We start from the raw sequence: 21,455 nt of genomic DNA, 5'->3' as shown, positions 1-21,455 counted from the left end.
CTCTCAAGATGCTTCTTCTTTACCAGACGGGCAGCGTCAAGATTGGCGAGCTAGTACGATACGAAGTAACCTATACGCCCTCCCACGATAGGATTCTGCCGTCGCCAACTCATCTCTTCTTGCGCATCAAGAACACGTCCGCCATCGCCCTCCGTGCCGCTTTTGTCCATGGCCCTTATACTCTTTATGCCTCTGCCTACCCTGCGAACTTCAACCCGAATGAGAAATTCGAAAATCCAAGGGCGTATGGTGTGCCAGAGTTTGAACCAAATTTGAAGGCTGGGGGGACGTTCACTACAAAGCTCGCCGTACCGGAACATGTGAGGAAGACTGCGGGAAGTGCGGATCGGGATGGACACAGCGCTGGACAAGAGAGCAAAGGAGGAGAGGAGAACGTGAGCTGGATTATAGAGGTCAGCAGTCAGGTTATCTTTTCTACCAGTGCTGCTGTACACTATGAGGTGCTCCTTGGAAGGGATGAGAAGAGTCTACAGCTAGGATATGTCAATCCTCTTGTCGGAGGCACTCCCGCGCCAGTTCCTGGCCATATTAGCGACCATCAACAAAGTTCTGCAGCGAAGGATGGCCATCATAATGCACAACCGAAAGGGATATTCAGTAAGGCGGTGAAGCTGAAGGTTGACGATACGGCGAGTTTGTGGAACACTCCTAAAATGCCGGAATGGGATGAAGAGCATGTAGAAAAGGAGAAGCAGAAAGGGATCCCCGTGGAAAGAGCTGCCGATAGCGCAGATGATATAAATAAGTCGGATAAACATAGAGGAAAGAGACAAAAGAAAGTTCATCTTGTTGTTTTGACCCATGGGTTGCACAGTAATCTTGGTGCGGATATGTTATATATGAAAGAAAGTATTGATGCATCTGCTAGACAGGCGAGGATAGATGCTAAAGCTCGACGAGCCAAACGAAGAGAGGAGCAGAGACAGAAAGCGGGTGATGATGAAGCACGGCAAAAGGTGGACGAGGACCACAAATCAGAAGCCGATAAGGACAAATCCCCGGCAGAGAAGCTAGAGGAGGATATCGACTCAGATGATGATGAAGAGGAGGTCATAGTAAGAGGATTTTCTGGCAATGCTACGAGGACAGAACGGGGTATCAAGTATCTGGGGAAACGTCTCGCAAAATATGTACTTACGATGACATACCCGGACCAACCATATCGACCAGTCACAAAGAAGACTGCTGCCGAAGCTATATCTCATGCGATGAAGCCTAGTACTTCATCACAAGGGGGGACCGCATCAAAAGGATCACCAAGCCATAAAGATAGTACTATCCAGAAAGAACCAACCTCGGACAGCAATTCTGCTTTTAAGTTTACCAGTATAAGCTTTATTGCTCACTCTCTAGGTGGACTGGTACAAACGTATGCTGTCGCGTATATTCAGAAACACTCGCCAGAGTTCTTTGATATCATCAAACCGATAAATTTCATTGCTTTGGCATCTCCATTTCTTGGGTTGAGCAACGAAAACCCACTTTACGTCAAGTTTGCCCTCGATTTCGGTCTCGTTGGAAGAACTGGGCAGGATTTGGGCCTCACATGGCGAGCTCCAACGATTGCTAGAAGTGGATGGGGTGCTATAGTCGGTGGCATGACTGATAGTGCACACAAGAAGATTGAGGGTGAAGCACCACCTGAGTCTAAGCCGCTTCTTCGAATCCTACCGACTGGACCTGCTCATACTGTATTGAAGAAGTTTCGCAATCGAACAGTGTACTCCAACGTAGTTAACGACGGCGTCGTACCGTTACGCACAAGCTGTTTATTATTCCTTGATTGGCAGGGCCTTGGCCGCGTGGAAAAGGCCCGTCGAGAGAACGGTCTTGTAGGCACTATTACAAGCTGGGGATGGGCAGAGCTCACAGGCCAGAACACAGTATCACCAATGGGTCGCACATTCTCTGAATCCCACGACAATCCTGTTGGTAGTGACAGTGATACTCCGGGAACCAACACACCAACTCAGCACGGGCATGGAGAAGACGTTCCACAGCCGCCTCCTTATGCTACTCAGGATGATAACCGGAGTATCAGGGCCGTCCGGGAAAGATCTGGTTCTATGAGATCTGTCAATAGCGACGGTGATCCCTCACAGCCACAGCAGGAAGGTCCGTTCTCGAGTATCGTGAAATTCTTTCAACCCAATACGGGATCGAAGCCCTCTTCCAAAGTCGAAAGTCAAGGACCAAAACCAAACAAGATATACAAACGAAGCCAAACACTTCGAATAGATGACGAGTCTGGCGAATCGGTACCAAAGATTGCAAGGCAGCCTTCATCGCCTAAGAGAACGCGCGGGAAAGCAACAGCTAATCATTCCGATGACGAAAACTCAGGACATATGTCAGCACCACCAAAAACAACTTTCTTTGAGGCCGCTGGCGATCTTCTCAAGCCACCACTCGCAACAGTTGAATTTCTTATCAATCCTGAGTCACGGGCACGAACTATCTTCCACGACCGTGTCTATCATCCTTCGGATATCCCACCTCCACCACTCAAGAAACGCCCTACGACCTCTCTGCTAACTCGCCGCTCAAGTTCGAATATTGCTCACTCCTCAGGTAGCTCATCGTCTAGCGCTTTCACCCCACCTCCTCGTGCTGGAAGCAATCTTTCAACCGCAGACTACGATGACACCAGGAACACCAATCCTGAAATTGCACCCAACGAAGTCGTGGATGGTTCCGCGATGAAAGTCGAAGAAAAAATTGCACGTGCTTACCACAAGGATTTATCATGGCGAAAAGTGCTCGTGAGACTGGAACCAGATGCTCATAACAACATGATTGTGCGTCGTATGTTTGCAAATGCGTATGGCTGGCCTGTTGTGAAGCATCTCTGCGATACGCACTTCAGTGATTCGGCCGTTGCTAAAGTCCGCGATGAGGATGATAGTAACGCTGAACGTGCCAAGGGCACCGAAGAGAACCCTGATCGAGTAGGCAGAGAAACTCGGGATGATCCAATTACTACTCTAAAACGACAAGACAGAACAGACTCCGAAGTGCGAGAAGCATCAGACGATGTACCGGAGATGAATCATAGCTCTCACCCCAGAAGTCTGGGCAAAGCAATGAATAAAGCCCAAGCGAGCGGCAATGAAAGCGAAGGATGGAGCGAACGTGATTGGGTTGATAGCGCAGACGATAGTGATGATTTCGAAGATGACATGGTTCCTGGACAGAAAGCTAAAAACGATAAAGCACGAGCGTCGAGTCCGTCGGGTGCTAAGAAGGGCGGATGGAATTGGACGGAGGCTATTGCGGGGAAAGGCGCGACTAGTCCTAGAGGTACGGCGCCCAAGGAGATTGATAGTTTTCTAGGGAAGAATCAGGGGAGGGCTGGTGGGAGAGGTCCAGGAAGTCCTATCAGGCATCAGGGCGATTTGGTGGTTGGGAGTCCGGAGGAGTTTGTGCCTGAGATTGAGCGGGCTGGTGTTTCTGCGGCGAGTGGAGTGGCTGCTGGGGGTGATGGGCTTCCTGTTAGAGAGGCAAGAGATGTGGATGTAAAGACGGCTTTGAAATCGGGGGAAGTGGGAAGTAAGAGTCAGACATCTGCAGAATCAGCGTAGGATTCGGAGATCTAAATAGCGTTGCACTTTATAACATAGAAACCACATTTATCACATATCAACCTCGATCTGCTAAGGCAACGTATTACTATGAGACCCCTCTACTCCTTTTCCTCCTATCCTTATGCTCTTTCTTTGAGGGTTTGCAGGATATCTAGTTCCACACGACATCACAACCACAACTCGACTCCGCAACATCATTTGGCACATGACCGCAGGAATCGCAATATTCTGTGATCTCGAAGTATGGTGTTTGGGCGTTACACTGTAATGAGTCAGTGGATGCTGTGGGATGAGACAAAATGAAGGCGGTAGAGATAGGAGAGGACTTACGACGTGGCAGATGAGCAGCATTTTACGAGATGAGAGATCGTGGGGAGGTGATGGGTTATTGGTGGAAAACTTGGTAGTGTATTGTAGAAAGGGATATGGTTTGGTAGGTGGGACGATCGATTTGAGCTGTGGATGGTGGCGAGGAGAGGTATATATGCATATATATATATATGTTTTTGTGTAATGAGGGATGGTAATTCGTTGTGATTGTTAATTGAGGAATCTGATTATCATCAAGCTAAGTTTCGTGTTATGTACGATATCACAAAAGGGGGATGTAGCTATCCGGTATACAGTGACAACAAAGTAGCAAAATCCCATAAAGTAGGTCTATCAGCAGATTGGAATTAGATGCAGGTATTACAAGGTGACAACTCAAACAGCATTCGAGCACAGTGTTAGAAGATTATTTGATTACCCTTAAATATCTTTGGCTCCGTTGATGGAACAAGCTCTCATTTAAGTGTGTAAATAACCGTCATCCTTAGTTATTTGAGGCGCTGTGCTACTTTTCTGTGACCAAAGATTTATGTTTAGACATGATGAATCTCAGCGGTTGTGACTAAATAGCTCAATGTGACAATAATCCGAGACAGAATGTACGGTCAATTGAAAATTGGAGGTGATTGGCCTTGCGAAATTGATCTTTGTGCGATCAGTCCCTGAGTAACAGGGATGACAACCACAACGCTCAATCTCAACGTTGAGGTCTACCACGCTATCAGCTGGCTGTAAAAGCCTCCTGGGCGCTATCGAAGAGGACCGGGGGGTAACCTATGGTGACAAGGTCATATTCTCAATACTTCTGCCACAAAGATGCGTTAGTGTATGTGTACGTATTCCATGGGTTCTACATACCTTGAGGTATCATGAGCATCTTTCCAAATTCAAACGTTTGCTTCTCAAAAGCGATAGAGCAAAAGGAGCATTTTTGTGACTTCAACCCTCTTTAACCTTCTCGTCCATCAACCTCGCCATCTCTGTCTCTTCATCTTCTTCCTCAACCCCATTTCCACCAGCAGCCATACCCAGATTTTTGGCTTCGTCTCGAACAGCTAATCGTGTAATCATTCCACGCTCACCCCACCTCTCCATCTCCCTTCTCACGATACCCTCCAGACTACCCATCCCCACAACCAAGAATCCCAGCTCCTCTCTTTCGCAATCAAATACCTCCCACCATTCCACACCCACCAGCTTATGATCAAGATCTCTTGCCGCCAAATAGATTGCGGCTGTTGCCAGACTGCTAGGCTGATGTGTCAGATATAACATCTGAGGACTCAACAACGCCGTATTCAGGTACTCGATTGTCCTCTTTGCGACCGCCTTTCCTTTCTCTTTTGAGTTGAACACATCGAGCGTTTGGAGGTATGTAATGGCTAACGGATGTGGCAGCGATACATGGGTATTAAAGCCGATCGCGTTGAGTATTTGGCCTTCGACGTTAAGAATTCGGTCGCGGAACCTCTCATAAAGCCCTTCGGAGAGATAGTACGAGTCTGGGTCCGGCGGAGGTAGCGATTTGGAAAGAGGGAGAGACGGGCAGGCCAGGAGGTAGGTATATACGTTCGCTATACTCCGTGTAGAGCGAGGAGAGGCCGATATTTTGGCTGTGAGGTAGATAGTTGCTGCTGAGACGTCCTAGGTTGGTTAGCCTTGTATGAATATGTGAGAGAAGCTAGCCTACACTAAATTCATGAGCCAAAAGGTCATCTACGCCCCAGTATCTAAATAGGAGAACATTGGCTTGTGCGGTGATGTCTTGGGGAAGACGTAGGAGAATGCCTGCGGCTTGGGTAAGTCGCGCTGTGTAGAAACGAATGCTATCTTGCAGCTCAATGGGAAGAGCTTTGAAAGAAACTTTCTTGTATAGCTGATCAGCAGTCGCAAGTGGATTGGATAAGTGCGACATCTCCCAGTTGTTTGCGTCAATACTTCACAGGCAGTCGTTGTCGTTCAGAGTTACACTTTTCTGTACATTGCGGCCCGTGCCGAAGCTTAGGTACCTTTCAGCCTTACGGCAACGGTTCCCCCTTTCCGATCGCGTACAACTCTTATAGCGTGCCTTGGTTGAAAGTCATCGTCTAAGGAGTTAACTTTGTGATTCTTTCTTGAATTTCTTCACAGCGCCTTCATTAGAAGATACAAATCGTTTAGTATGTCTTCTAAACTCACAAGACTACCGACGTTGGTCTTAAAAAATAGAATAACCTTACTTCTTTTTGGCGGTGGTTTTAGGCGCGCAATAGCTACTATCGCCAATACCACCTTATAAAAAGATATCCATCTGGCATCAAATCTCATTTTATAATCATACAAGTGACATCGCTACCAGCGAAATATCAAACTGCTTATTCGAGCAGACATCCATAAACTCCCCTTAATGCTTATTACAATGGCCGAAACCCTTTCAATATCGTCGCTCATCTCTTCTCCTATCTCCTCCTCTGTAACCGTCATACCGATCCGGAGCTCGATGAAGTCCTCGCCCATCTCTATTTCCTCCTCTTCCACCACCACGATACCCGCCACCTCTTGAGCTTGGATGTCCTGGAGGAGGCCGTATGCCGGGGAATATCTCTGGCCCGCGATCTACTAGTACATCACCGTCCTCAAAAGTATATCTGTTGATTTCGCCACTCACCCGCTGGCCTTGCGCTGCCTTCGAAGTGGCAAAGTCAATATTGTCAAGTCGCTTATCAGCAATTTCTTTGGCCACGGGCTGCCAATACAAAGCTGGTTTCGCGGTTGTGCATTTGAATAGCTGATCGAGAGTTGCAAAATTGGTTGCAGCCCTTGCACCTTTGAATTTGTCCGATCGAGGTCCCAATGGGGCACCTTCAATACCCCTCGGTTGTGTGGGAATGGTAGGCGTTGGTACTGAGATGGATGGCTGTCGCGGAGTAACTTGTGGTCTATTAAAGTTCGCTGACTCTTGTAATGAAGCGGTCACATTTCGGTCTTCATCCACATCATAGTTGACTTCCCACCTCTTGCTCGCGGGGCGCCCGCCACCTTGAGTCGAAAGTTCCTCTTGGATCCAGGTTTCCACCCTATCCACCGGTACAAAATCAGCCCACAAAGGCTTCCTGGTTGTTTCCTCTGGCCATTTGCGACCGTGAATTGCTGAGCGCACCCGAGAGGCGGCAGATATACTGGTAAAGGATATAAATGCATGTGTTCGAATCGAATCGACATAGAATCTGGTAATCACATCTAGATCGGGATCTTGACCGGGTGCTGTAGCGAGATCTGCGAGGTAAGCTTTGAGCTGGCTCTCGTTAAGAGGCCGCATGAAGTCCCTAATGTATAAGGATGCGGTCGCAGGATGAATAGCGGGATCAATTATACGATCTGGTTCGGTATCCATCATGTCCGGTATATCGCGCGAAACGGATTTGTCTACAGATAACCTTCTCTGGTGTGACGTGAATATCTCCTTGTATTTCGATGATTTCGGCCGTGAAGGAGAATCCATGATAGGATCGCTATCTCTTTTTGTTTGGTCTTCCGTGTCGATGACCATCTTGTCACCAGCTGGCAGATTAAGGTTCGAGGCAGGTGGACTTTGATATTTCAATTTGTCCGGCGCGGACCCAGGCGAAGTATCAGCCAACGCCATTTCACCTTCGCCAATTTTTTCCTCTGGGTCGATAGTGTTATTGTTTTGAGTTAGAGGCTCAGCGAGTTCAAGCAAACTATTATCCACGCCATCCATATCCACATCCTGTCGAGCTCGTTTGCGCGCCGACTCGGTACCAGCCGGTGGTGGGCTTTGCGATCTCCTCTTGCGCTTCTGTCCATCATCTCGCGCTTCTTGGGGCTCGACGGATGGTAAGGTCGACTGATGGGTTTGTGGAATTTGGACGGGCTGTTCGATTGTAGCGGAAGGCTCCGTTGATGTTTCTGGCGCTTTCGAAGTAATATGCGGCTCAACACTGGCGCTTTCCTGGATACTATCGCTGATCTCAAGAGGCTGCTGAGAAGTTTCCCCCTGAGTCGACCCATCTTGTACCGTTTCTGCGCCTAAATCTGCCGATGGCAACACAGGTGATACCGTGTCAGGGGACGTTGCAGAGCTAGCATCTTGCTTCGCGCCATCTCCTTGTACCGTTGTTTCACTTTCCTCTCCATCTTCATTTTCCGCTGAAGCCAGTCGCGCAACGAGAGCAGGTTTGAGACCCGTTTGAGCAAGACCTCTCTTCTTCAACTCTGCTTTTAGGTCAACGACCTTGAGTTTAGTCCAATCAGTCATGGCGATCTGTGGTTTAGCAAAGAAGCATTGAAAAAAATCCGTGAAAAATAGTAGAAATGCTGAAGTGAAGGTTTTTGTTGTTTGCTTTGTTCCCAATCCACATATTTCTTCCCACGCGTCACATTGCAGGGCGGTGAATGTATTTTGAGGCAGAAAAAGTACCCGCATGAAAAATGTCCGGCATGGCCCACAAGTCGTGTGCAGACAACCCCTCTAGAATTACAGGCCCGATGTTTGCAAGAATTTTCAGCACAGCTCGGGGATTTCTTTCTACTACACCAGAAAGTGAGAAAGAAGAGCCTCAGCTAGCCTCAAGAATTAACACCTCGAGTAAGTGGCTTGGCAGGCCCAGTCGGTTGGAAAATGCTGATGAAATAGTGGTTGCAACAAGACGGCGTGGTGAGCTACCACCCTTAGGGGAGTCTGCAACGCAGCACGATGGTTCAATCAGTACACCAAGAACGCGAAAAAGGAGATCGATGGAGATAACCAGCCCTGTTGTCGCCGAGGAAGATAATGATGAGCCCCCAGAAGTAGTCTCAAGTACAGCAAAGCGAAGAAGAACGGGCAAGTCGATAGGAACACCCGTAAAGAAGCTTGAAATCAGAACGAAAGATACTCGGCCCGTTGTAGAAATACCATTTATGGACCCAATTCCAGTATCTGAGTTAAGTACGCCGACTGCAGAGGCGGTGAAGATCGTTGTACCGAATGAGGAGTCTGAAATGGAGGAGGATGCTGGAGAAGTCAATACTGCAAATGCTTCTATATCAATGTCGTTTGAGGTACCTGTATCACAACTAGATATACAGACTACGCCGAAGAGCGGCAGTCCGCAACCATCCGATTTGAGAGAACAGCCGACCCCATCAAAAACCCAACCACCAGTTCCCATTCCAGCAAACACACCGTTTGATACGCCTGGTTTGTTACCGGAGGAATTCCTGCAAGATGATGAGGACGATGAAGAGGAGGAGGTAGAAATGAAGGCTCTGCAACTGTCAAGTGTCCCTGTCAAAGCGAAAAAGACTACATTTGCGGATCTAGCACCAATACCCAAAGATCGCCGAATCGGCTCCACAACATATAAGGTTACGAAAGTCAGGAATTCTAATCTAGCACCACCATCATTAACGCAAGCCCGGAAAACAAAAGAAGCTTGGCTTCAAGGTCGTGCGGGAACTAAATTCGGCACCAATAGGAAACCTTTCTCCAAGGGCTTTTTTGTTTCAAAGAAATGAATCATGAATAAGGACTTGCTGGCATTTGTTTACGTTCTAAGATACCCCGAGCCGGCTTACTCTCACGCATAACCATTGTCTGGACTTGTTCTATTTGTACAAGTCTACGTTATGAACACTTCATCAGCAAGACTGTCAAGAAGTTGCGCTCTGCTCGTGTCACATAACAGTCACGTAACACACCCGAGATGTAGCTTGCAAATGAAGGGAAGAGCGAGAATCACACTGCTTGCGGTTGAGGGCTAAAATGTCGAAATTCAGAAGCAGGCTACAAGCAGCTAACATGATCTCCCACCGTTTCTGCAGCTTGGAAACAAAGTATCACAATTTGGATGAGATGCGGGAGGGAGGCGCGGAGAAGGAATTCGTTACATACGCGAATCACATATAGTTCGTTCTGGAAGCATCAGCCTCACGTCTGACGGGAGCTATAAATGAAGCTCTAGAACATGATTCCATGGGAAACATTGATATGAAGAATTATGATACCAATTCCACATTCAGATATAGTACAAATTCATCTCGAGACAACTAGGAGATGGATTTAGAGTTCATCCTTTTCCTCATCTCATGAACAATAACCTTGAGTCCCTTCTGTCTCTCGCCCCTAGTGCTGCTGAGGAACAAACACGCGACTGGCCAAGCCTGATTCAGTTAGCAGCTAACTTAATACCTTTGAGGACTCTCGACTTCGCATTGGTGAAAGAGAAAAATCATTGCTTACATGGATTCCTCCCTCCTCTTCAACACTATCCACTGGTAACTTAGCTTCCTCCCATAACTTAATCAATGATCGTGTCTCATATGCGAAGACCTCTTCAGCCCCATACATGACGAAAAACCCTTTCGATGGGCACGCCTTCCGCCACCATGATGCAGCTTTGCAATTTCCCGGTGAAATGATGGGATCGTTAACTGAGATTTTACTTCCCGCATAGTCAGATCCGTATTGATGGAGGTTTGCAGCATTTAGATAGTCGCTAGGCGTGTCTTTGTCGTGTGGGGATTGAAGCGTGACCCACGGCGAGATCAAGACTGCCATCTCTGGCAATATTGGAGGCTTCTTTTCGCCATTCGTGAGATTGGAGCTTATTCGCTTTTGAAATAGTTCCCCGGCCAGGGACTCAGCATTGCCGATGCTGGATATTGTGGCAAGATGGAGGAGAAGACTAAGGATGAGTGTACCACCAGCAGAGTCCCCGCCGACGCATATCTTTGAGCTATCTTTTGTGATTGAGAGCACGTGCTTGTATCCTGAAACTACTTCTCGAAGTTGTACCGGATATGATTCATCTGGTACAAGCGTATATTCTAACGCGAAAATAGCTGGATTTTTGAAGCCGCCCGTAGTTTGAAGAAGCTCAAGCCACGCCATGAGAAACTCCAGATAGAAGTAACTCGACCCCATAGAGAACCCACCTCCATGGGCGTAATACACTACAATATCCGGCTCCTTGGTTTCGTCGTTGATAATCCAAATGCCAGTGAAGTCGGGTCTCTTTACTTCATGCCAATGGACTGGGGAACGAATGTATCCATGTCGGAGCATCCGGAATCTCAAGAATGGAAGTGAGACGAATTTGGAGAAAAATACCCTTCCAATTTTCGCTGGAATATTGGCGAAAGCATATCTGACGCATCTAATTACGACATCCTCGAACCACGATGCTTGCTGCACAAACGGTGATCGATGCTGCTGGTTGAGATAGATATGGTCATATAGAAATCCGTAAGGCAATTTTATTACTACCAATCATTAGTTACTTTGGATTTCGTGGGGAAACATGAGTGTAGTAGTTAGGGATGAAAAATGCATGGTCTTACGTAGAAATGGAAGTGCTTGTATTCCACAGAATAGGGTAGGAAAAAATCCGACATGCCAAATCAAATGGGGAGCAAGGAAAACCAGAAAAACGATGCAGTCCAGCCAGGAAACTTGTCCGAGTATCATGTTCAATCGAAAGTGATAAATAGAAAGGAAATTATAGTATCGTGTACCACGATCTAGCTATTCATATGGCGGCGTACGGGACAGTCGCAAATGAATGATGACATTAGTACAAGCCGCAGGTCCTAGGTAATGAAAGTGCCTAGCCACATTCGATAGAGCATCCTTGTTGAAAATGTGCTTTTATGAATATAAATCAAGACTCATACAGCAACTTCAATTAACGAAATACTCATGGAACTGAGATGGATTTAGTATTCCTAGACCCTGATCTACCTAACTTTGTTGAAGTTGTAGAAGTGATAAACTCAATGGTGGATGAGCGCTCACGTGCTTCAGTTTGACGCTAGCGCGATAAGTGGGACCAGGTTGGGAAGATTGATCAGACTCAGACTCAATTCAAAATTGAATTGCGAAGCTCTGAATTCCGCCAATATGGACCTGCGCGGTTCTCTACATCTACACTGCTAATTTTTCTGTTCCTTTAACTTCCAAGGCAGGATGCCACAACTTCCGATTCAAGCTTTCTTGTAAAATACGTTTGCCCGCATCGTCATGTCAAATTCCACAGCCACGGCTGCTCAGCTGGAGCTGATCAGGTACGCTGGACGGGTCGCAAATGGCATATCTCTGCTAATTCGAATGTAGTTCTTTGACTCTAGACGAAATACCCATCAAACTCCGTTGCGCAATTTGTAGCAAGCTCGCACTTAACGCGTTCCGATTACCATGTTGCGACCAAATTATATGCGAGAGCTGTATGTGATGTTGATATGAGAAACTCAAACTTTGGGTCTGACTATTGAAATCAGGCCAATCTACTTTGCCACCTTCTTGTCCTGTATGCGAGCACACTCCAGTTTCTGCAGAAGACTGTAAACCAAACAAAGCTCTCCGAACCACAATCAAAGCTTTCCTCCGTACGGAAGAGAAGAAACGCGAAGCTCTACGACAAAAAGAAGTGAAAGATACTCCTCCTGCGACTCCCCTCGAAGTAGAACCCCGACCACTAGAGCCAACTGCAGCGGCAGAGCCCACACCTGCTGCCGAAAGCGTCGCAAACGCAAATAATGAGCCATTACCTCCAGTGGAAACCAGCGAGACCGAACGCGCACAGGATCAGCCTCCATCAGATGGTGAAAATGGAGCACAGCAAGATCAGGCTGAGGAGGATGTTCCACATCAGTCAATAGAGGTTTGTTAACTGCGCTGAACTCATTGGAACTACTGCTGACGACGGGAAGGAAATCGCACCAGGTCAGGAGTCTACTCAAGAAGAAGGTGTCACAAACGTCGAAGATGTTGTGGAAGATAACCAGAAAGATGGGGACGATGGACCTGATGGTGAAGGTAAACCTAATGCTATGGCTGGATTTGGATTCGATGGCTCTGCCATGGGCGGCTTTCCTATGGGATTTGGGGGCGATATGAACCCAATGCAGCAACAAATGATGATGATGATGCAGAATGGCATGGCACCAGCAGGCTTTGGTAATTTTCCAATGATGGGTAAGCAGTTTACTCTACGCGTTCATAATTGTAAGCTCATTATCATAATAGGGATGCCGGGTATGAATATGGATCCAATGGCCATGCAAAACATGTTCATGAATGGTGGATTTGGTGCGGCTGGCATGGGCATGGGTGGTATGCCCATGGGAATGGGAATGGGAGGCTTCGATGGTGGAATGGGCGCAGGATTCAATAATGGCTGGAATGGCCAACAATCTTGGAATAACGATAATTTCAATCCAAATGCACAAGGAATGGGTCAAGGTGATTATGGAGCAAATAACTTCGGAAACCCTTCCCACTCTAATGGCTTTAATCAAGGTAATGGCTATGGCCGTGGAAACCAGTACAATGACTACCAGAACAACTTCGGTTCCCAAGGGTTCCGTGGACGAGGGAGAGGCCGTGGAGGTGCTTACAGTAGTCGAGGGGGTCACGCCTATGGCTCGAATGACGCTTCTCAGCAATTCCCCTACCAGAATGGGCCTGGCCAGCAGCAAAATGGATTGCTTGGTGAATCATCGACAATCCCTACTGGCCCGAAGGCTGATGTTGCTCCCAATCCAGACGGGACTGATGAGTTTGGGCGAGAAATTCGCTCTAAGCCCGAGGAGCAGGACCCTGTTGCGGATAATTCTGTTGAGGATGCTACAACCGAAGTCGCAAACCCTTCGACTTCTCTAGAAAATGGAGCAAAATATGATCTTACTGGAGATACAGAGGCAGAAAGCATTGGTAACGATGGAAGCATAATGCCAATTCAGACTTTTGAGGAAGCCCAAGCTGCCAACTTTCAAACCCCTGACTCGCATGTATACGATGAATCTTATAATGGAGGAAATGGCTTTGGACCAACCCGAGGCGGGTTCCAGCACAATAATCATTTCCGTGGTCGCGGAGGATTTGGTGCCATGCAGCCTCCTGTCAAGCCAGTTGATGTGCCAATCAATGCTCCAAAAGGTCCCAAGGCCATGCGTGAGGGTTTGCCAAATACTAGTCTTTCTAATCTTAGAGGTCGAGGATTCTCAAACATTGGCCGTCCCGGAAGCTCAAGATTAGAAATGAGTGCCAGTGCAAGTGTAGCCCCAGAAATTTCTGATAAAGATAATCAAGTCCAGGAACGGAGCAGATCACCGTCAAGGGAACGTTCAAAATCACGGGATAGGAAACGTAGCAGAAGTAGAAGTAGGGACAGACGTCACAGGCATCGACACCGATCAGGTTCTCGTTCGGAAGACGAAAAAGAAACAGAAAGGCGAAGAGAACGCCGGCGCGAACGACGTCGCCAGAGGGATCAAGAAGACGGCGATCGAGACAGGGAAGCTGGGGATGATATTGGCGATGATGACAATGTCATACCCCATGACGACCGATCAAGGTCAGCGTCCCCATCCGAGTCGAGAAGATCAGGGCATCGAAGTCGACGTGACAAGGAAAAGCACAGAGATCGGGAAAGCGATAAGGAGTATAAATCTTCTTCGCATAAGCACCGATCCAGTCGACGGTCCCATCGTGACGATCGCTCTCGAAGCCGTGACCGGGAGAGAGATCGCGAACACCGCCACCGTCATAGTCGACACGGCTCTGAGGATCTTGTTAGGAGTGAGAAAGTAAAGGAAGTTCAAAAAGACGCCAATACTGCTCCTGTAATACAAGAAAAAGGGTTTAGACGACCATCCCTTATTTCAAATGGTGCCAATGGCATCGAAATCAAAGGCGCTAGTTCTCGCAACAAAATCGCTGTAGAGGAGATAAAAATCCCCACTGGTCCACGTAAAGATCGTATTGCGTCTGCAACTAAAGAGAGTCATAAATCTTCTTTTAGCCGCCACCGACAAGAGGACGATAGCTCTCATCGCTCCTCTCGGCACCGCGATTCTGAAAGATCATCTAACCGCGACAAAGATCGTGAACGAGAGCGTGAAAAAGCTCGAGGCAGCGAAAGCTCTAAAGTTGTAGAGTCAGCACAAGATCCTCATACGATTGAAAGAGAAGCACGCAACCGAGAAAGACTCTTGAAAGAGGCTCAGCGAATAGCCGGGCTTTCGGGTGGTATGGCTCGCAAGCGAAGCCATATCGAAGAAGAGGAGCAAAGCAGTAGTCGAAGCGGCAGGAAAAAGAGCCGTCGAAGCGGAACTCTTCACGGCGAGGACGAGGAGTCCAGACTAGCTCGTATGGAAGCTGAACGAGAAAGCGCAAGATGGGATTAAATTTTGTTAAGTACCTTTCGGGATCTGAAGTGAGCGTCTCAACCAGCAGTACTGCTATGAATGTAATTACAGTGGGCGTTTGTTCGTCAAGCGTCTTCATCTCAAACGATTTGAACTTGACTTTGGGATAGCATAGGGCTTAAGGAAAAGCGGACAACTTTGTACAGTACTTCGAGTATACCTACTTGGGTTTAGCAAAATTGCTGGAGCGCACTTGTCGCTTGCAAATGGTAATGGAACCTAATTTCTGCTTAATACGCCCACCCTATACTGGTGTATATGATCTTCCTATTACATTGATTAAGTTTCAGCCAGCCGTGGTCACAAAGTGCGGTCAATGCGATATATAGAAATTAAGCTAATTATTTTTCAAGTCCAGTAACAAATCAGCACAAACTCTCCTTTCGGAGGCAGTCTAGTGGTCTAGATTCTAGAATGATCTTCTATCATAAGAGCAAACACTTGTTTCTCACGTGCAATCAATGTTCGAAATTTCAACTTTCCTCCCCCTGATCCCCGCAATCTCCTCTTCTATCAACTCAATATCAAAATACTTCCTCAACGCCTCAACTCTCTCCCTTTCACTCTTGCATTCGAAAATAACTCTCGTCTTCCCACCATCATTCTGCTTCACTAGATTATTCACCAACATAACTTTCCCTCCAATCTTGGCCGCGCCTGTGTCGACAGGAGGTGGGCCTTCCATCAAGAACCGCACTATCAGAACGGTGGAAGTCTGGAAATTCGATTCGTGCGGTGAGGTTGAGGTCCACCAGTTCATGATCCGGAAATCTGGGGGGTAGAACTCGTATTCTGGGAAACAGAAGAAGGCGTTCCATGGTTGGGTTGGCGAGTTTCGGTATTCGTAGACGTAGTATTTTAGTTGTTTCTTTGGCGTAGATGACGATGAAGTGGCAATGCCGTATTGAGGTGATATCGAAGCGTCTGGTAGTGCGGCATTCCAGAGTTCATTGGGGATTGGCTTGTGAATAAGACGGATTTCTTGAGTTCCCAGGTTAGTGAAGATGGGAGGGTCGGATGTGTAGGTCAATGGAAGAGGAAGTGTTGGACCGTCTCCTCCGAATGCTACGTCACACATGTATTGTCCTCCATCTGGGAGTGTTACGATGTTGACGATATGTACCCTAAAATGGAGTCAGCTGACATGTCTCCTATCAACTCATGTATGAAGATATCATTTTACTACTTACCAACCACTATAAACCCCACCAGGAACTCCTCCACTCCTAGGTCTCATTCTCACACCTCTCAACTCCACTCTCCATCCTAGACTCCTCAGCACACAATTGTAAAACAAACTGTTTTCCATACAGTAGCCTCCTCTTCCTCTCGCGTCGCCAACTATCTTTTGCCAGAGAACCTGTGGATCTATACTTATGGAATGATGCGAAGAGTAATGGATGGTCAGATTCTCATATGGGATGCGAGCGATTTGATGGACATGTAAAGCTTTGAGGTAGTCAAGATCTAGCTTTGGAGCAGAGTTGTGGTGGAAACAGGTTGGAAGTGCGATGTAGGTCTCATACTGCGCTAGTTGAGTAGATGTAAATGTTGAAGTTGCCATTTCGAATAGCGACCCCTTGATTCAACACTTCTCCTGGGTGGGATCTACTTTGAAAATGACGAGATTGCAGATCAAATGTGATGTGGAACTCAATCTCCTAGCAATATCAGAATTTATAAACAATTCCAAGCGTGAGTCACATAAAAATTCGTACTCGTATGGACCTTTCTATACTGACATGGCTTACACCGTCGAGAACAATGAGTCGTCTCACTTCCAAGAGTGGGGCGACGGTAGGATTGAAGATATTACTTTAGGCGAGTTAATAGCGTCCGCTTTTCCGAGTTGTTCCGGACAACCTAGGAACCAGAAGTCTGACTAACAGAAAGAAACTTTGCATACAAGGGAGATGATGCCATTGATGCATGAATGGCAGACGAATATATTCTTTATTGACAGGGGATTGATATGGCTCAACGACAACCGGACTTGCTCATATTTGGTTGACTTGATCTGACACTGCGCTTGGAATTTGGAAATTTGACAGCTTCAAGATTGTGAAGTGATACTAAAGGGGAGCTGGCCATGTAATTCAGCACGCTCGTTGTTCCCTCGTAGATGAGATAATCCGAATATCAGGCAATCAGATTTTCATCCCTACTCCGCTGAGCTAACATCAGTGTTAGGTACAGATATGGCCTCGCCAAACTCCTTGTCGACGATCAGTACTGGTTCATATCCATCGACTGCCTTTACATATCTTCCATAAGCTGTGTCGCTATCTAGAAAAGAATACCACTGCTCTGTAGTACCAACTGTTCCTTTGGCTGGGTCGATTGCGCCGGCAAATTGATAGTATGTGTTGTTCCAGAAATACACGCTGTCACCGGCTTGTCGAGTGGTGAGAATTGAGGGGAAGATTTGCGACACGGATTTGGTCAAGTATGGAAGGATTGGAATCGTCGTTTCCACTGACGAGCGATCAATGCTTGCTATCAAGGTCTGGTTCTTCACCTGAGGGTTGATAGGGACGAGGTTGTCTGATGTAAAGTGGATAGGCCAGTAGTACGAATTTGTTATTGGCAATGGCAAAAGACCCCCGGATGAAGTATATCTTGCTGAACCGCGAGTGATTTGTGTCAATGTTTTGTTGTAACCCAGATTGGTGTAATCCTCAACATTCGTGTAGGATAAGTCCTGTGCCCACGTGAGGCTTCGAGTGCCAGACGAAGTGGTAATGCGAGCTGTGTGTGACAGCTTTCGGCTGGCTGTTAGCTTGAGATACATACTTGTGTTCGTACCAGCTGAGGAGGTTATCTTTGGGGTAAGTTTGAAGTCTGGACGCGGTACTGAGGATTGAATGGACTTGAAAACTTTCGTCAGTCCAAATATACCCCATAATTCGTTCAGAATGCTGTTCACTTACACTTCCTTTGGTTTGCTTGCCTTGGGGATCAGTCCACACAAATACGCTTGCAGACACCCACCAGTTGGAATTAATTGATCCAAATGTGTTTTTCGAGTCATACCCGACGACCTTGAGTTCGAAGGTATGTGCTTTTCCATCGCACAAGAGTCCAAGCCATGGACTAATGTCAATTTCAAAGCTTGGAATATCAAAGGCGTCGATTCCAACAATCGGTACCCACAGTCCAGGGCTGATACCTCCTGTGAACACAATTGGAAAAGGCCAGCTTACTCCTGCTAGATTTCCATCGATCAACAATTGAACCTCTCTGAAAGGGCTGTAGCCGTAGAGCACTGAATTGTTAAAGGTATTGAGGTATTCTGATTCGACATTTCTGAACCAAAACTCCTCGGCACCATTTCCTGACGCCAGAATACTAACCACAGCTCTTTCAGTATTCCTTGGGAGGGTGATTTGACTGGTAGCGTTTCCGTCAGGAAGAGAAAATACTGATATTCTGTTCTGGGCAGATGACTGGGAAGATATCGGCAGTATCTTGTTGGCAGGCGTCAATGTTTTATGATCATCGTAGTACAAGGCTGTTAGCGTCACGTTCCAAGCGCCAGTAAAAGTTGAGTCATAAATGTTGTCCATCGTCATTATGACCTTTTGCTCCGATCGAAGTATTGGATCAAATATTGTCACATCCTTTTGGTAGTTCGAGAATATCCCCGTACGGACAGGCATAGCGGTCGTTAAGCGCCACAGTTCAACGTCGCCGAAGTAAATCAGTCCAAGCCTGTCATAATTGATGCCGTAGGAAGTGATAGAGAGGTTGAAGATTGTGGTCGTAAACTTGCAGTTTGCAGGGGGAGAGTATGATCCTAAGCTCAATTGTTAGCTATGAGTGACGCTCTTGGAGACCAGTAGCTACCCACCAACATATGGAGTGCCGTAACTAGCTGCGAATTCATGTTGTATCACAACTTTCTTGCAAGCTGCACCGTCATAAGTCTTTCTCAAGGGTGCTTCCACTTGGAATATTTCCAATAACGGCGTTGCCCCACTCTGTACTGCCCTTTCCCCAGCTAAAGTGCCATCAGAAAGAGAGTGGCATCCTCGAAGAAAATGCAGGGCAGCCAACAATACAAATCCAGAATACATGATTGCTAGTAATGTTGTTCTGTCTTGCATTCAATCCAGATAGTGGAAGAGGCGCTTTCTATGATTTTGAGTTTCTGGATACCCCTGCATGCCAGGCTTTTCTTGGGACGAAAGAAGCGCCATAGTGTAACGTTGTGACTCTTATCAGGTACGGTTCCTGATGATCTATGTCTTTCGAGCGGGGTATCTTTGAGTCGATGATCGGATGAATTCAAAGGGAAGGTGGATGGATGGAAGATGCAGGCCAAGTCTCGTTGATTGTAGATCTGGCTCGCGTTATCCCGGCAACAGCAGCTACTTTGCTAGATAGGGAGACTCTTCTCCTCATGAACGTCAAGATACTCCTGCTGTAAAAAGAGAAGAGGAATTGGACCACTTCAATGAATAAAAGAGATATATTCCCGCCATGAGCAGCTGGAGCTTTGTGGTTGTGAAAGTGGCGGAACGGTGTGGCTTGTTCGACCCCTGAATTCCAATTTCGGTTGGCTTAAGCGACCTCGGGACTTGATGAAATTCTTGGGTAACTGCCACAACAATTCACAAGGTTTTGTTACTAAAAAGCATATCATTGCGACCTGCGGTATGAGTTTCAAGCACCTAGTAGCCCACTCTACGATCACGCTAACTAGCGTTCCTTATTTGCGTAAACGTCAATTGACCGCGGGCAACGGGCAACGAAGTGCAAAGAAGACAACTCGGAGCAGAAGGGAGCGAGGTTGAAATTGACAAGGCAAGCAGCATACTGCAGAAGACGTCGACCTTGCCTTGTTGGATTGTTTTTAATACAACTCATACCAGAACTCTACTAAAAGCTCATGTTAAGACCTTCACTGCGATCGGCGCATGAAGTTAAAGGAAGGTTGCAACTAAACACCTTGCAGTCCGAAGGGTGTGACCATCATCCAGGAAAATATGAATAGCCAACGCTGTCAAGCATTTCCTCCAAATGCAAGCTATGTGCCCAGAGTATTAAGCAATGACCCGAGAAGTCTTGAGAACATGAGGAGCTTCCAGACCCTGCACTAGTGAGTATTTCCTTGAATTTATCCTCATTACGAACTGTGCCACAATCCACTTCTTGATAAGTATCTCCCCACTTCTCAAAAAGAATTCATCCCATTCTTGTACTGCTTTTCTTACGTGGATTCCCATATACTTGCGCCCAAATGACAAAGGCGTCTGCAAAATGCTGTGTAAGAGCCATTCCTAGTATTTTCGAATCTGAGGATTTTCTCCTCAGACTTCAAGAAAAATTTAAAAACAAAAGGGGGGAGTTGCTAGCCTTGATCATGGCATGACGAGCTACCACATTTATCAGACGGCGATACCTCGAACAGCCTTACCAGCTACATACCTCTCATTAAGATAATCTATAAACACGTCTTAATGGACAAGTGGTAAGGTTAAGGAGTTTCAACTTATGTGAACTGGCTAGGCGATTTAAGTAACGAGGATCGGGTGACAGAAGGTGCAAAGACAGTCAGTCGACTCAATTTATACAGAATTTTTGATTAACGAAACTCCACTGTGCTCCTGGTTGCAACTGAGTTGTGGCTCTTCAATTTTTTCGGACCCGAATCACGAGAATCTGGTTGATCTCACAAGGTTGATAAATCCATTTTTGAATGGGCAACCATGTCGCATCTTCAAACAAAAATCTGCTTAAGAGCCAACTTCAAAACTCGCAATCGGTAATAGCAGCTCATCTTGAAGTGTCTATTGCTTCAATATGTCCACGACCATAGGACATCGACGTTGGTTGTGGGGTCAACGGCGGACCCACTTTTGTGTTTCCACATCTCTTGCGCGTTGCGACGATATATTCACATTCAGCCGTGGTCACAACATATGCCGTCTACAGCATTGGATGGCAATAACTGTTGGGTGCTCGATATGTCTCGCTGGTCATTGAATCCCAGACGAAACTACCGCATCATAGAGTTTGTTGACAGACCAGTATTGCCGGCTCCGGCGCGGACGTCATGTGAGCTTCCGCTCAAAATTTTATTTAGAATTACAGATACTAAGACACTTGCTACAGCTCTTTAGCTTACTGTATTATTCTATAGGGAACTTCTATTTTTCTGCAAGTGGCACACGAAAGACTTCTTTAAGATGCATCATCCATCTGGCTCTGTCCAAGGTACACCAAGAAAGAACGGCCAAAGTACCAGCAAGTTCGCCTTAGACCGCAGAACAGTCGCATTCGGTGTTTCTTCTAGATTCATGCCAAAGGGCGAGGTTAACTGAGATA

The 21,455-nt window shown here is 46.8% G+C and overlaps 7 protein-coding genes across 7 annotated transcripts; 3 read left to right on the top strand and 4 right to left on the bottom strand.

Annotated features, from left to right (window-relative positions):
* Positions 1–8: 8 nt before the first annotated feature.
* On the top strand, positions 9–3,602 carry GLAREA_11615 (alpha/beta-Hydrolase; the record flags this gene model as incomplete). Its single annotated transcript, XM_008089758.1, has 1 exon — positions 9–3,602. The coding sequence occupies one exon, from the start codon at positions 9–11 to the stop codon at positions 3,600–3,602; it is 3,594 nt and encodes a 1,197-aa protein (XP_008087949.1).
* A 1,272-nt stretch (positions 3,603–4,874) lies between these two features.
* GLAREA_11614 (Cyclin-like protein) lies at positions 4,875–8,193 on the bottom strand (the record flags this gene model as incomplete). The annotated part of the gene is made up of 4 exons (XM_008089757.1): positions 4,875–5,579; positions 5,626–5,802; positions 6,333–6,530; positions 6,583–8,193. 4 exons carry the CDS (start codon positions 8,191–8,193, stop codon positions 4,875–4,877), a joined length of 2,691 nt encoding a protein of 896 aa, XP_008087948.1.
* A 173-nt stretch (positions 8,194–8,366) lies between these two features.
* On the top strand, positions 8,367–9,434 carry GLAREA_11613 (uncharacterized protein; the record flags this gene model as incomplete). The annotated part of the gene is made up of 2 exons (XM_008089756.1): positions 8,367–8,523; positions 8,572–9,434. The coding sequence occupies 2 exons, from the start codon at positions 8,367–8,369 to the stop codon at positions 9,432–9,434; spliced, it is 1,020 nt and encodes a 339-aa protein (XP_008087947.1).
* A 531-nt stretch (positions 9,435–9,965) lies between these two features.
* Positions 9,966–10,983, bottom strand: GLAREA_11612 (alpha/beta-Hydrolase; the record flags this gene model as incomplete). The annotated part of the gene is made up of 2 exons (XM_008089755.1): positions 9,966–10,079; positions 10,159–10,983. The coding sequence occupies 2 exons, from the start codon at positions 10,981–10,983 to the stop codon at positions 9,966–9,968; spliced, it is 939 nt and encodes a 312-aa protein (XP_008087946.1).
* Positions 10,984–11,937: 954 nt separating this feature from the next.
* On the top strand, positions 11,938–15,104 carry GLAREA_11611 (RING/U-box; the record flags this gene model as incomplete). Its single annotated transcript, XM_008089754.1, has 5 exons — positions 11,938–11,981; positions 12,031–12,140; positions 12,195–12,577; positions 12,627–12,891; positions 12,943–15,104. 5 exons carry the CDS (start codon positions 11,938–11,940, stop codon positions 15,102–15,104), a joined length of 2,964 nt encoding a protein of 987 aa, XP_008087945.1.
* Positions 15,105–15,573: 469 nt separating this feature from the next.
* On the bottom strand, positions 15,574–16,689 carry GLAREA_11610 (Cysteine proteinase; the record flags this gene model as incomplete). The annotated part of the gene is made up of 2 exons (XM_008089753.1): positions 15,574–16,249; positions 16,316–16,689. The coding sequence occupies 2 exons, from the start codon at positions 16,687–16,689 to the stop codon at positions 15,574–15,576; spliced, it is 1,050 nt and encodes a 349-aa protein (XP_008087944.1).
* A 597-nt stretch (positions 16,690–17,286) lies between these two features.
* GLAREA_11609 (uncharacterized protein) lies at positions 17,287–19,201 on the bottom strand (the record flags this gene model as incomplete). The annotated part of the gene is made up of 3 exons (XM_008089752.1): positions 17,287–17,994; positions 18,056–18,921; positions 18,976–19,201. The coding sequence occupies 3 exons, from the start codon at positions 19,199–19,201 to the stop codon at positions 17,287–17,289; spliced, it is 1,800 nt and encodes a 599-aa protein (XP_008087943.1).
* Between the last annotated feature and the right edge of the window lie 2,254 nt (positions 19,202–21,455).

The sequence above is a fragment of the Glarea lozoyensis genome (assembly GCF_000409485.1).
Source record: "Glarea lozoyensis ATCC 20868 chromosome Unknown GLAREA8, whole genome shotgun sequence".
In the NCBI taxonomy this organism is placed as follows: domain Eukaryota; kingdom Fungi; phylum Ascomycota; class Leotiomycetes; order Helotiales; family Helotiaceae; genus Glarea; species Glarea lozoyensis.
Note: the sequence above shows the minus strand (reverse complement) of the source record. Positions and strands in the feature narration are given on the sequence as shown.